The sequence below is a fragment of the Neolamprologus brichardi genome, chromosome 9 (assembly GCF_056152115.1).
Source record: "Neolamprologus brichardi isolate AB-2024 chromosome 9, ASM5615211v1, whole genome shotgun sequence".
NCBI lineage: Eukaryota > Metazoa > Chordata > Actinopteri > Cichliformes > Cichlidae > Neolamprologus > Neolamprologus brichardi.
Window position 1 is genome coordinate 6417501 of NC_142112.1, and position 12500 is coordinate 6430000.

The 12500-nt window shown below is 39.2% G+C and overlaps 3 protein-coding genes across 3 annotated transcripts in view; 2 read left to right on the forward strand and 1 right to left on the reverse strand.

The window, feature by feature from the left end:
- Nucleotides 1–10: 10 nt before the first annotated feature.
- Nucleotides 11–1729, forward strand: LOC148101147 (E3 SUMO-protein ligase ZBED1-like). The gene is made up of 2 exons (XM_087845742.1): nucleotides 11–694; nucleotides 918–1729. Exons 1-2 carry the CDS (start codon nucleotides 11–13, stop codon nucleotides 1374–1376), a joined length of 1143 nt encoding a protein of 380 aa, XP_087701868.1. The 3' UTR covers nucleotides 1377–1729.
- A 5242-nt stretch (nucleotides 1730–6971) lies between these two features.
- On the forward strand, nucleotides 6972–9884 carry LOC118456122 (uncharacterized). The gene is made up of 6 exons (XM_087845565.1): nucleotides 6972–7419; nucleotides 7622–7667; nucleotides 7742–7833; nucleotides 8625–8735; nucleotides 9330–9612; nucleotides 9683–9884. The coding sequence occupies exons 1-6, from the start codon at nucleotides 7028–7030 to the stop codon at nucleotides 9878–9880; spliced, it is 1122 nt and encodes a 373-aa protein (XP_087701691.1). The 5' UTR covers nucleotides 6972–7027; the 3' UTR covers nucleotides 9881–9884.
- Nucleotides 9885–10895: 1011 nt separating this feature from the next.
- LOC118455230 (uncharacterized) overlaps nucleotides 10896–12500 on the reverse strand; it is a 2856-nt gene continuing 1251 nt past the window's right edge. The window contains exons 6-9 of the mRNA XM_087845744.1: nucleotides 12194–12447; nucleotides 11902–12030; nucleotides 11700–11837; nucleotides 10896–11075 (exon numbers count right to left, since the gene is read on the reverse strand). Coding sequence (XP_087701870.1) covers nucleotides 10896–11075; nucleotides 11700–11837; nucleotides 11902–12030; nucleotides 12194–12447 — 701 coding nt within the window. The remainder of the gene's footprint in view (nucleotides 11076–11699; nucleotides 11838–11901; nucleotides 12031–12193; nucleotides 12448–12500) is intronic.

Consider the following 12500-nt stretch of genomic DNA (forward strand, 5'->3'; position numbering starts at 1 on the left):
TGCACCAAACATGGCTCTCGCAGCTAGACTTGCAGGCATAACGCACATACAATGTTTTGCACACAGTCTGAATCTCGCCTCACAGAAAGCACTGAAAATACAATCTGTGGTGCGACTTCTCGGGAGGATCCGACGTGTAACAGCCTCTTTTAGGCGCAGCACCACAGCCAGCAATCAGTTGAAGCAGAAACAGTGCCTCCTTCAGCTGCCAGCTCACAGATTGATCACGGACGTAATTACAAGATGGAACAGCTCCTATAATATGATAGAACGATTTTTAGAACAGCAACCAGCCATCTGTGCGGCTCTGCTTTCTGCAGAAGTTAGGAAGAGTGAAAAAGAAATTTTCACATTAAGTGAGTCTGACATCATATGTGCAGAAGAAGTTGTCAGGGCACTCAAGCCTATGAAGGACGCCACCCTGGTGATGTCAGAGGATAGCATGCCAACCCTGTCCATCATTGCTCCTCTTCATGCCAAGCTTGTGATGGGTGCACAAGAAAGTGTTGATGATACACCGACAGTAAGGGACATTAAGACTGCCATAGCAGAAGATCTGGGAAAGAGATATGTAAATGAGAAGGAGACACTATGGATGACATCAACTGTTGAGCCTCGGTTTAAGGACCTGCCCTTCCTGTCTGAAGCAGAGGCCAGTGAGACCTATTCCAGACTGTTGGACACTGTGGTGGCTGTGATAAAGAAGGAAAAAATGTAAGTAAATAAATGAATGAATTTACTTGGAAAAATTCAACTGAAGTTATAAGCAAGTGAATAAAGTTGAAAAAAAAAAAAGTATATTGATGACATTTGTCATCAGATATTAGTGCAGAACAGGGTGAATCTTGGATTTGAATTTTGACTTTGTGACATTAATACTATTTGAATTTAATGTTTTTACGGAGCAAAAGAATAAGGAGACTGACAAACAAGTGGAGGAAGAGAATGCCACAGAGGAGGCTTATCACCCACATAACAAAGACAGCTTTGACTCGATCCCTCGGCCACCCCTAAAGAGACAGAGGAGCTCATGTGCATTGGTGGACTTGCTTGGAGCTACGTTTGCCTCTACTAGTGACAATACTGCACCAAAATCAGAACATGATGTTGCTGCAGCTGAGATCAAGAGGTATAGAGATGAGACCCCTTTGCCTCTCACAGGAAATCCTCTCAGTTGGTGGAAGGACCATGAACAGGAATACCCTCAACTATCCAAAGTAGCAAGGAGTTTCCTATGCATTCCTGGAACAAGTGTCTCTGCAGAGAGAGTTTTCTCCTCTGCAGGAGACATAGTAAATGCACAGAGAAGTGTCCTGAGAGCTGACCATGTCGACCAGCTTGTATTCCTGCACAAAAATCTGGAAATTGAAAAATAAGCACTGAGAAAACACTATAACATGTAAAATCTCAGATTTGAGAATGTTTGGTATTTTGGTTGAGTCTCATAAGCACTTTTATTTAAATGAGTAAATTCCCTTTTTCAGGTTTTACTAAAAGTGTTCCATTGATGGACATTGCAGAGCTGTGCTTTATTTTATTAACACTTAATTTTAATAGCATTTTACATTGTTTGTTAATGTTTACTTGGATGGATTCTTCAAGCAGTTTCATTTTTGATTTATATTTGTTTATGTTAAGATCACATAAAAAGTGCTTTGTTTTGATGCTTCATAGAGCAGTTTTTGGATAAGTATTTTACAATCATAGTACTTAGTAAGTAAGACCTCAGCGTTACATTGTTTACCTTTTTTCACGTTAATGAAATAGTTGATATTTCAGTAGAGTAGTTTTTGTTTGTTTATTTGACATGACTTCTCATAAGGCAAATGTTAATTTCTCCATTCATTTTGAACTTAGAGAGAGAGTGTTTTGTTTTTTTTCAGATGGCTCATGTCAAGCATTTAACAGTTTGGACTGTTTACTGTGAGTTTTCCTAATTAAATTCAGTCCTAAACACAAATATTGTCTGGCTTTTAGTATCGCAATATATCGTATAGTCTCCCCTGTATTATGATAGATATTGTATCGCCAGATTCTTGCCAATACACACCCGTAGTGTCCAGGGTTATGCCAAGGAAATCTAGGGATGTCCGACAATGGAACGCTGAGTTCAGAGAAGACTGACGTCAGAGTGGATAACCCGTGAGCTGGCGGTGACGTGGGAGGGGAGATGACTAGGAAATCATTGAGAAGATGGACCAGAAATTAGCTCTTTTCCTGAGAAGGGGCCGTACCACGTATGATGATGGAACGTCATGGCCATTGATTACCCTGGGAAGAGAAGGCTGCGTGAGACGAGGAAGAATGAGCTTGGCTAAATCTATATATTCGCCAATGATTTGTTGGCGAAGGTTAGCGGATACAGGAGAAGGTTTTGGGGCCGGTGGGTTGGGATGAGGAATTGCTGAGGGCAGCAAAAACTGGGAAATGTTAGCCTGAAAAAATGCGGCCTAGGCTAAAAGGCTTGGCCAGGTGCTGCTCAAAGCTTCACCGAGGAAAAACTGCTGGGTTAGAGGGATGTATGGTCGGATGCCTGACTGTAGGAATGTTAGCTGAAGTACTGTAGAAAGGAGCAGAGGTGAGAGGAACTGGCAACCCGGTGCCGAGGTTAGCCGCAGAGTTTAACAGAGGAGGAATGAGTGGCTGAGAACTTGGCAAACCGGTGCCAAGGTCAGCAGCGGAGTTTAGCTGAGGGATGACTGACTGAGAATCTGGCAACCTGGTGCCGAGGTTAGAGGCAGAGTTCGGCTGAGGAATGAGCGGCTGAGGACCTGGCAACCCAGTGCCAAGAGGGTGTGCTGAGGCGAGTTGCAAAGGAAGGATCAGAGACCACAGAACTGGCAACCCTGGCCGAGTGCCGCGCCCAGTAGGAGGAGCGGCCGAGGAGGGAGCGTGTGGTGGCGAGATGCGGCCGTTGCTGGCTGGGTGAGGCTGTAAGGAGTGAGGAAGCATCATTAATGGAGGCGTTGGCTTCATTTGTGCCCGGAGGAGGATTAACTCTGGCTGTTTCCCAATTCAGGGTCTGCAGCCTTAAAGTACGCAGCCTCAACGATCCTCAAGGGCCGCGTACTTAAAGACCGCTAAGGCCGGAAGTGCGAGGCTTGTGAAATGGGACGGTCTGGCCTCCGTTGCGCTGCCCAGGTTGCCTAGCAACCATGATACTACCAGCTGGAAACTTTTCATACAGCTTTGTTTGACAGAAATGAAGGAGAAAATATTTTGTTCATTTGTTTGTTTGTTTTTACATGAGCTTTGATCATTCTCTGTAAGATTAAGGTCAGCTATTGAACGGCGTATATTTTAAAGTAAAGGCTGTAAAACCAAGTTAGTACAAACGTCACTAATGTCACATAACTTTGCCGACATGTGGCCAACAGTAATGTTTTAATGTTCTTCGTTATTAAACATTTGCACATAGACAGGGCTGGACTGGGACAAAAAATCGGCCCGGGCATTTTGACTAGAGCCCGGCCCACCAAAAATGTGACGTCATTCAGGGGTAAAACCGCAAAGGATTCTGGGAACTTGTGGCAAGCAGTACTAGCGCATGCAGGCTTTCAATTGAACTCAGTTACACAGCGATAAAAAGAAACACAAAAAATGGCAAGAAACTGTTGTATTATTAACTGCAATAGCCGGTGTTGTGCCAAAAAGTGATTGTCTGCCAAAAACTGATTTCCGGTATTTGCCAAAAACTGATTGCTCGTATTTAAATTGCTATAAGTAACTTGTTGGGCTATAATATGTGAAACATATGTCAAATGCATCCCTCATGGATGACATAAAGTCATATTGAGATACAAACAACATTAGTGTAACAAGGTAGAAGCCGCAATCAGTCTTTGGCAGTGACTTTTATATAACCTTTATTTATGCCGTTAAAAAAAAGTCTAATTAACATAAAAAAATGTCTTTTGTAAGAAGTAGTTGGACAGCAGAAATGGCTCAAATATTACAATAGTTCTGTAAAAATATTTAAAATGGGGATAAAGGACCGGATTGGTTATAATGTAAGTACAATAACACAGAGTTGTAAAGATACTTGAAAAAACAGATAATTTTTTAATTCCATATATAGCCCCTTTGTAAACGCTGTTCACCGAAGTCTATTTACCAACATAGATATTACACATAAAAATACACGCAAACATTGGAAATCACTTTTTGGCACAACACCTGTTGCATGACAGCCACGGGAAGCCGACGGGTAAAGAGATCGGTTGTTATCGGATTACGTCGTGGAAATTGTTTAAGCCATGTTTCCGAAGTAACAAAGAGCCGATGGATGGCCTATAAGATTGCTAAACAAGGGGGAGGGTGCATCCGACCTCCTCGGCTGTAATTGGTCCAGCCCAGAGTTCATCATGACCAATTGGCCAATCCAACACCTTTCATTATTTATACCCTTCCAAAAAAAAAATAAAAAAATTCGATCGGCCCATAAAAACAAAAAATCACCAGTGGCCCACCGGGCAAATGCCCGGTATGCCCGATGGCCAGTCCAGCTATGCACATAGATAAGTGACATAATATTCATTACTTACTTAAAGTTTACTCTTCGGGTGTCCCTCATCCGCCGGCAAAATTATCCACACCCACCGCCGCGCTATGCATTCTGGGATATGTTGGGCCACGAAGTCTACACCGCCATGTCCTTAAAATTCAGGGAAATTAAGGACGCATTTGTATGGAAGAAATATAGTATCATCAGAATTCAAGTATTTTTAGACATTAAATTTATAACACTGAATTTTTATCCTCCAAAATTCACCTGCAAAAAATTCACCTGCAAAAATTCACCTGCAAAAAATTCACCTGCAAAAATTCGCCTGCAAAAGCGATGAACCTTTGACCCAAGCCAGAGCAATCGGCACTAGATCGAGTCGAGCGGCTCTCAGCCAATTGAATTACGCTGTTGGATCACATGACACCGTTAGCCAGCAGTGTGTCTCCTAAAAGAGAGCTGTTTAAAGGTGAGTGATTAAGTTTTTCTCCTAAATAGAGATCATTACAGAACGCCTAGTCCTACTTAAAATCCCATTTATTTTCATTTTATTTTATCATCTACTCGAACTAAGGAAAACGTTTGACTAACTCAAAGACAATTTCCACGCCTCCCCTGCCTGTCTGCAGAGGCAGTTTTGAATTTAGGAGCGCCAAGATGGCAGCGGCAAACCCTGGCGGTTCTCCGGTAAGTATATTGTTTTTTATCTTCAAGTTTGTCTTTTGAAACGTTAATTTTATTTAAATCCGTTGCTCACGTATAAAGTACACAGACGGGGTCTCACTAAGCGCTACATGCTAGCATCTTGCTAACCGAGCTACCCTTTACATGCTGTGCTTTAGAAAATAGGATACTCGTAAAAAAAAATACTCCGCAGATATTGATAGATAGACGAAGACTGCAAATATAATGTTGGAAACGAGAACGGCATTTGGTGAAGGGGTAAAATACACCATGAATAAAGCCATAGAGTGAATGGTTGCAGAACGGCCTGATTTAATGACAAGAAAGGGGAAGAGTGAGGTGAAGTGAACCAAAGCTACAAAACACGGTCAGACAAGACGGCAAAAGGGCAGTGATCTGTCCGTCAGTATGAAGTTGGTGTGTGCTTTGGTGAACAAAAACTCGAGACCGGTAGCAGGAAGATGGGAGACTCGTGTTTCACTGGAATAGTGGTGAATTAAAACATCCTTTGTTGGGGACATTTAGGTGTAAATGCATCCATACAGGCGAGACAGAGGCAGACCAGACAGTGAAGAAAACAAGGCAAACATTAGAAATATTAAAACGGAAATATAGGATTAATATAACATACAATTAGGGAAAATGTAAGGAACACAATGTAAATTATATTGTAAAGTCATTAAAACAGCATACTCTGATTAAAAGAAACATGTAATTGGGTAGGATGATAATAATAATAATAATAATATTATTATTATTATTAAAAAACATGTACATGATATGATAATTAATCCTGTAAAATAATATTCTTTCGGTTTATGAATCTGTTTGCATGGATTTCTCAATCCGTTTCCACTGTTAGCAGAAGTTGTGCATGCAGTTTTGGCATGCTGCTCTCCAAGACTACAAGCTGCGTTGGAAGTAACTGACCGATGTTCCACTCTTGAAGATCAGCTGTGCCCATTTGTTGCACATTGTGGGAATGGATAAGTTGAGGCCCTTGCAGGCTACCCACAATTTCCCCAAACTGAGCGACCCATTAAGAAATTCATTCTCACTGTTTCATAAACAAAAGGGATTAAATTTGACAATATCAAATTTAATTTTCTGACCTTTTCATAAATGAAACACGCTGCCAGGCAATCTGTTTTCATTTTTTTTTTTTCATCCATTCAGAGTATTCCTTGGGAACACTGAACTCAAGAAGTTCCAGCTTTCTTCAGTAAGTTTTGGTTTGGCTTTGTTCTCAAAAACATTTAAATAAAAAAGATAAAATAGAAAATAAAGCTTTTTCTCTTGCGAGCTCAATTTTTAAATATACTGTGCTATTAAAACAAAAGATGTAAGAAAAGAATAAATAAAATCCTAACCAGAAAATCAAAATACTGCAACAAATGGCATAAATTACAAAATAAACTTTTTTGAAAGAACCATAAAGAAATATGATAAAATAAACATTGGAATCTTATAGCCTAAGAATATTCAGTTAACGTAACTAACATTGTGTTTTTAACTCACTTTTTGTTGGTGATTTAAAAATTACAAAAATAATTCTACTTTTTCCTCTCTGTTAGGATCTTCTCCTACATCATATTCTTCGGAGACTGCGTTCACGTTTAGAACATTGTCTTGAACACCTTCCCCTGGATCTGGACTTTTTAGATTTCATTTGCACCCAGGAACTAGTTTTTCTACAAGCTTTGTCCAGTCAAGTTGAGGTTTGCCCTGTCCTCTTAGATGCATTATGTAGTTTACATACTCTGATAAACAGAAAAGGATAAAATGAATCTACATAGTGCTGTCATTCAGTTTGAGTGGGGACCTACTGGGCGACTAAGAATGGCTCTTTCCCCCTATCATCTTAACAGCCTTCTGGAACTGAACTTGTCCATCCCAGCCATTGCTAAAATTTTGGGAATGTCCAGAAGCATGAATGAGTTCAATCTTTCAGTCAAAGCACTCTATAGCAGCCTGTCAGATGAAGAGTTGGACCAATGCATTACAGACATAAAATCCAGGCAGCCTCACGCTGGATACTGGATGGTGAAAGTACTTCTTCAGGCCAGAGGACACAGAGTCCAGTACCAAAGGGTTCGAAGTTCTATGCACCGTGTTGACACAGCTGGTGTTGTGTCAAGGATGGTTTCCTTGGGATGCATTGCTCGACGTGCTTATTCCGTCCCAGGACCACAGTCTCTAATGCATATTGACACAAATCACAAACTGATACGGTAAATTATTTGATCTTTTGAAATGAAAGAGATTCCTGAGAATTTTTTCAGCTGCAAATGTTCAGAACTGTATTTTGTTATCTTACTCGTTACTATATTTGCATCTGGACAGACATAAATTACATCTTGCATTGCTTACATTTAAACACTTCAAAGTGATAATTCAAAAATAGATAAAAAATATTTTGTTTTCCCCATTCAGCTATAACATTGTGATCTTTGGAGGTATTGATGGCTTTTCTCGTAAGGTAAGTTTAGTTTAGTAAGTAAATCAAATTCAATATTTACATGGAAGTTGCTCATCGTTCTTTTTCCTCTAAAGATTATGTATCTCGGTGCTGCTTCCAACAATCTGGCATCAACAACACTGGCATTCTTCCAAAAATCAGTCGAGAAGTTTGGTTTTCCTCTCAGGTGATAAGTGATGCATTTTATTCTGGGTTAGGTATTTTCTTACATACCTTTTGTAAGACTACCTTTGGATATTTCATTAAAAGTTGTTTAAGATGATTCTAACTTCCCTCAATATATATATCTCTAATTTCAAATGTTTGTTATGGTAACTTGGGGATATTTAAGAATAAAAAAATTAATTCAACACCTTTACCAAGCAGTGCAGTTATGTAATTGGATACAAGGGGTGAGATAGTAATATTTTCCCTCCTTGGTTGTAACTCCCTGACATTACAAGGGTAATCATTTTATGATGTCGGGTTCAGTGTTACACCATGATTTCAAATTCAATATCATCATCATCATCAATAAGAATTAGTATTATCATTTTAGAATTGTAGGTAACCACTTTTAAATGCCATAGACTACTTATTTGTTTAATTTGATGTAAATATTTTTGCAAAAATATTCTTAAAATTGTCTCTTTACACAGATCATAATGATACAAGATGGCACTTGCGTAATTTCCAACAAATTCAATAAATCTAAGTAATTATTACTACCCTGTTAAATCCTGAAAAATGTTTTAACAGCTGTGTTAAATTAAACTTCATACTGACACATGCTGGAAAGTGCATTCATGAGACAATTTTTTGATGCATTCCAGAGCAGTAGCAATGAAAGATTTTAAGGATTCTTTTACTTTTTTTTTTTTTTTTTAAACTTTGCTTAAGGCATATGCTGTTCTTTATTATCAGATCTAAGTTTGTTTAAAGCTTCGAATGTTTTGGGGTACTTTTCTTTGTTTTCAGGGTTCGTGGCGACCACGGAGGGGAAAATGTGGAGGTTGCACGGCTGATGTTTACTGTTCGTGGCACAGGAAGAGGCAGTTTCATTTCAGGAAAGAGTGTGCACAATCAAAGGTTTGTTCTCATAAAATACTGTCAACCTCAAATGTTTCTGACATAAGATGGAAGGTGTTGCAGCTTTATTTCCATTATTTAAAAATACATACATTTAAAGGGTATAGTTTTATGAAAAAGTTTTATAGTAAAATGTCTTTAGAGAACAGTGCCCTATCCAGCAGGATATACTGTCTGATATGTGTCAGGTGTTGCTTCTTTTTTTTGGCGATTTTTGTTGTTGTTTTTTCTTTCAATTTCCATTATTTACCCCTCAAGGAAGAAAATATTGGACAGGTCCTACAAACCCCAAAGAGCCTTCAGGAATGTGCCCTATTTTTTAGTTATTCACGCACCTTTTCCAGTCTGTTCCTTCCTTCCATGAATGTTCATTCTGTGTTATTGGTCTGGTTGTCATCTCATGTTGCCACTGATCATCAGAACCCTTTTGGCACCTTTTAAGTGATATGCCTGGGTCCTTCCTACATGCCCTGATAATGTATTATTACTGTTGTCATGCACACATTTCATGTAGGGTTAGAAACAAGCAGGGAATTTCTCATACACACCAAGAAAAGCCATACCTAATGAAATATTTTTTATATATTATTTCAGAATAGAGCGACTGTGGAGAGACCTCTGGGTGGCCGTTACATGCATTTACTACAATGTTCTTCACAACCTTGAGAAAGAGGGCCTTCTTGACATTTCAAATGCTGCACACCTCTTTTGCTGCCATTACGTCTTTCTTTCTCGACTGGAGGATGATTTGAATACATTTTGCAGTGGATGGGACAACTATCCACTGCAAACAGAAAACAACATGAGTCCCAACCAGCTGTGGGAGTTGGGTCACAGATATCACCCTGTTCCAGTTCCAGAAAACACACCAGTAAAGGTGCACATTTTTAGTACTCATTGATTCCTATATACAATTATTCTTTCCTAATTTTGCTTGTTCGTTGCAGGGCTTCCAGATTCCAGACATTGACTGGGAGGACAGTGGCCATAACCATTCAAGCATTGTTGTTCCGAACACTGACTGTCCATTGACAGAAGAACAAATGACAACTTTACAGGGCGTTGTTAATCCAAGAGCGGCATCCCAGTCCTTTGGTGCGGACATCTACATTATGGCTGTTCAGTTTTGTCAGCAATTCATTTAGAATAGGAAAGCTACATACAGTTGCAGGAAAAGGTTTGTGAATCTTGTTGAATTTCATGGATTTCTGCACAATTTGGTCATGAAATGTAATCTGATCTTCATCACGGACATCTGGACAATCAGTCTGCTTAAACTAAACCAACTCAAAGAATTTTCATTGTTTTCATTAACATAATTGTGTATAAGCAGTTCTGATTATTGTTGTGACTTTGGTCATGAAATGGGATCTGATCTTCAAATTGTGCTGAAATCTATGAGATTCCACAGGGTTCACCAACTGTTTCAAACTATAAACTTCGCTATAAGTAACAATTTTTAGTAAAGCTTCGTAATGTAAATACTGAAGAATTAGGAGAGAGGGAACTTAAAAATATTGATTCACTCAGAAAACTAAATGGAAACTGCTTGTAAATGGACTGGTTCTTATATAGCGCTTTTCTACTCTGTCCGAGCACTCAAAGCGCTTTATACAGCTAATTCATTCACCCAATCACACAAGCACTTCTAAGCTTAAGTGCTAAGTATCTAACATTCATACACATTCACACTCCGATGGATGCATCGGAGAGCAACGCGGGGTTAGTATCTTGCCCAAGGATATTTGGCATGCAGACTGGAGTAGCCTGGGCTTGAACCACCGACCTTCTGGTTAGTGGCTGACCCGCTCTGCCACCTGAGCTACAGCCACCCCGTCAGTCAGTTTGAATGTTATGTTGTAAAGCAATATTTGACTGAAGGCTGATGGTAGGAATGTTTCAAAATTAAAACAGCACAGTAAGTCAATCTTGTCCTTTTATTTTGATCAAGATGCATGTAAGATGTCAGTGACAAGGTAAACTTTCAAGACAGTTTTAAGAACTACTTCAAGGGATTTTCAACTGAGAACTGAACCAAGAACCAATGTTGCCTGCACAGAGTAAATGGCATCAGAGAGGCCCAGTAGATGTGAACATTTATATTCCAAATCTTAAACAGAGACTTGTACACCACTACCTTGCATTATGGCAATGACTCACTTAAATGAGTCCAAACCCTGAGTGGCAGGTTTCAGAGCAGGCAATCAGGTCTTCCTTAAAAGTTAAATAGTCCTTGTAGTGGTATGGAATGCGCAAGGTCTCATAGCAGGTGGCAGCAGTTGGATGTCTGCCATCTACTAGCGTAGACGGGTAGTTCCCGTCCCTATAGCCATATTTGATCTAATTAGTCACACCTGTTCTTAGCTCACTATCACCCACTTAGCCTTATGGTCCATGACTTGATTCCTTGAATAAATTTCTATAATAATCCATGTTTTGTGCTTTTTGTGTTCACTTGGATCCCCAAACCTCTACATAGTTTTGACTGTATTTTAAAAGAAGAAACTGTCTCAAACAAAAAATGAAAATAGAACAACATTAATGGATAAATCTATAATTAGAAAATGTGTATTACCAAAGAATTACTAGTGTATTTTAGTCATTATGTCTTTATTATATCTACATCTCTCTTCAGATCTACAAAATCGTTTTCTACATGTAAATCAGGCTTTTCGAGCGGTTTTATTTTTACAAGACTATAAAGAAAAACTGCAGTAAAGATGTATGGTCCACAAGAATATGCTCATTTTTAGTATTTGTGCATTTTATTTGTAAAAATGAATACAGGTTTTTTATGGTAAGTTTATTATTTGATACATAATTCTTGGTAAGTGCCAAATTAAAATTTCAATTTTTTCACTTTGTAGAATGACTCAAGTCTTCATAGTTTGCTTTGGACTACATTTTCTACAACACAGTAAAATGTTATTAATGAATACAGTATTTTAGGAGCACAAAATTTACCTCAGGATTCACAGCAGCCAACTCTTGTGGAAAGAGTAAGGGCACCGTGTCAGGTCGCTGGGTCAGCAGGGTCCACATAGGGGTTTCTTTAAGTCCCCTTCTCAGCTGTTTTATTGACCTCGTCACTCTTCCAATGACCTAAGGAAAAAAGTTAACTAAACAGTAACACAGAAATATTTTACTTACTTTTCAATTCACTCACAGAATGGAGTAATAATTTCTCAAACAGCCATCTCCTGTTGTTCTCTGTCAAGGGGGGGAGGTCCCATGCATATGCCAGATCCTGAACACGTTTTCTCTCTTCATCCGACAGCTTGGATTGCCCTTCAAGCTGTAACCCATAAGACAGTAATTCAGACAGAAACAAGAACTATAAATTCCTAATTCCTCATACATAAAAAATATTAACAAAAGACAAGGTTTAGTCTAGGTTAGACATGTCACTCACAAGGGGCAATGTATAAACGTTCCCTCATTTAAACATAAAAACCTACAAGCTGAATTGTCCCTCTCAGGTCTAGATCTGGACAGTCCTCGGGTGTAACTGTGGCAGTTTCAGGATTACCACCAAGTAGGACATGCACAACGGCTGGGCTAAGTCCAGATAGGCATGGGCCTCCATGAAGAAAGGAGTGCCCTACCATCCTCCCTGCCATAAGGAACATATCACTCTCCACAAGAAAGTGAGATGCTGATGGTATGTAATGGCCTGGCTCTCCCTCAAAAAGTGGAGTAACATTAGCGTTCGCTATGAGATAAATGAAAAGAAAGGAAAAAAAAAAAATTACTTCCACACAATAC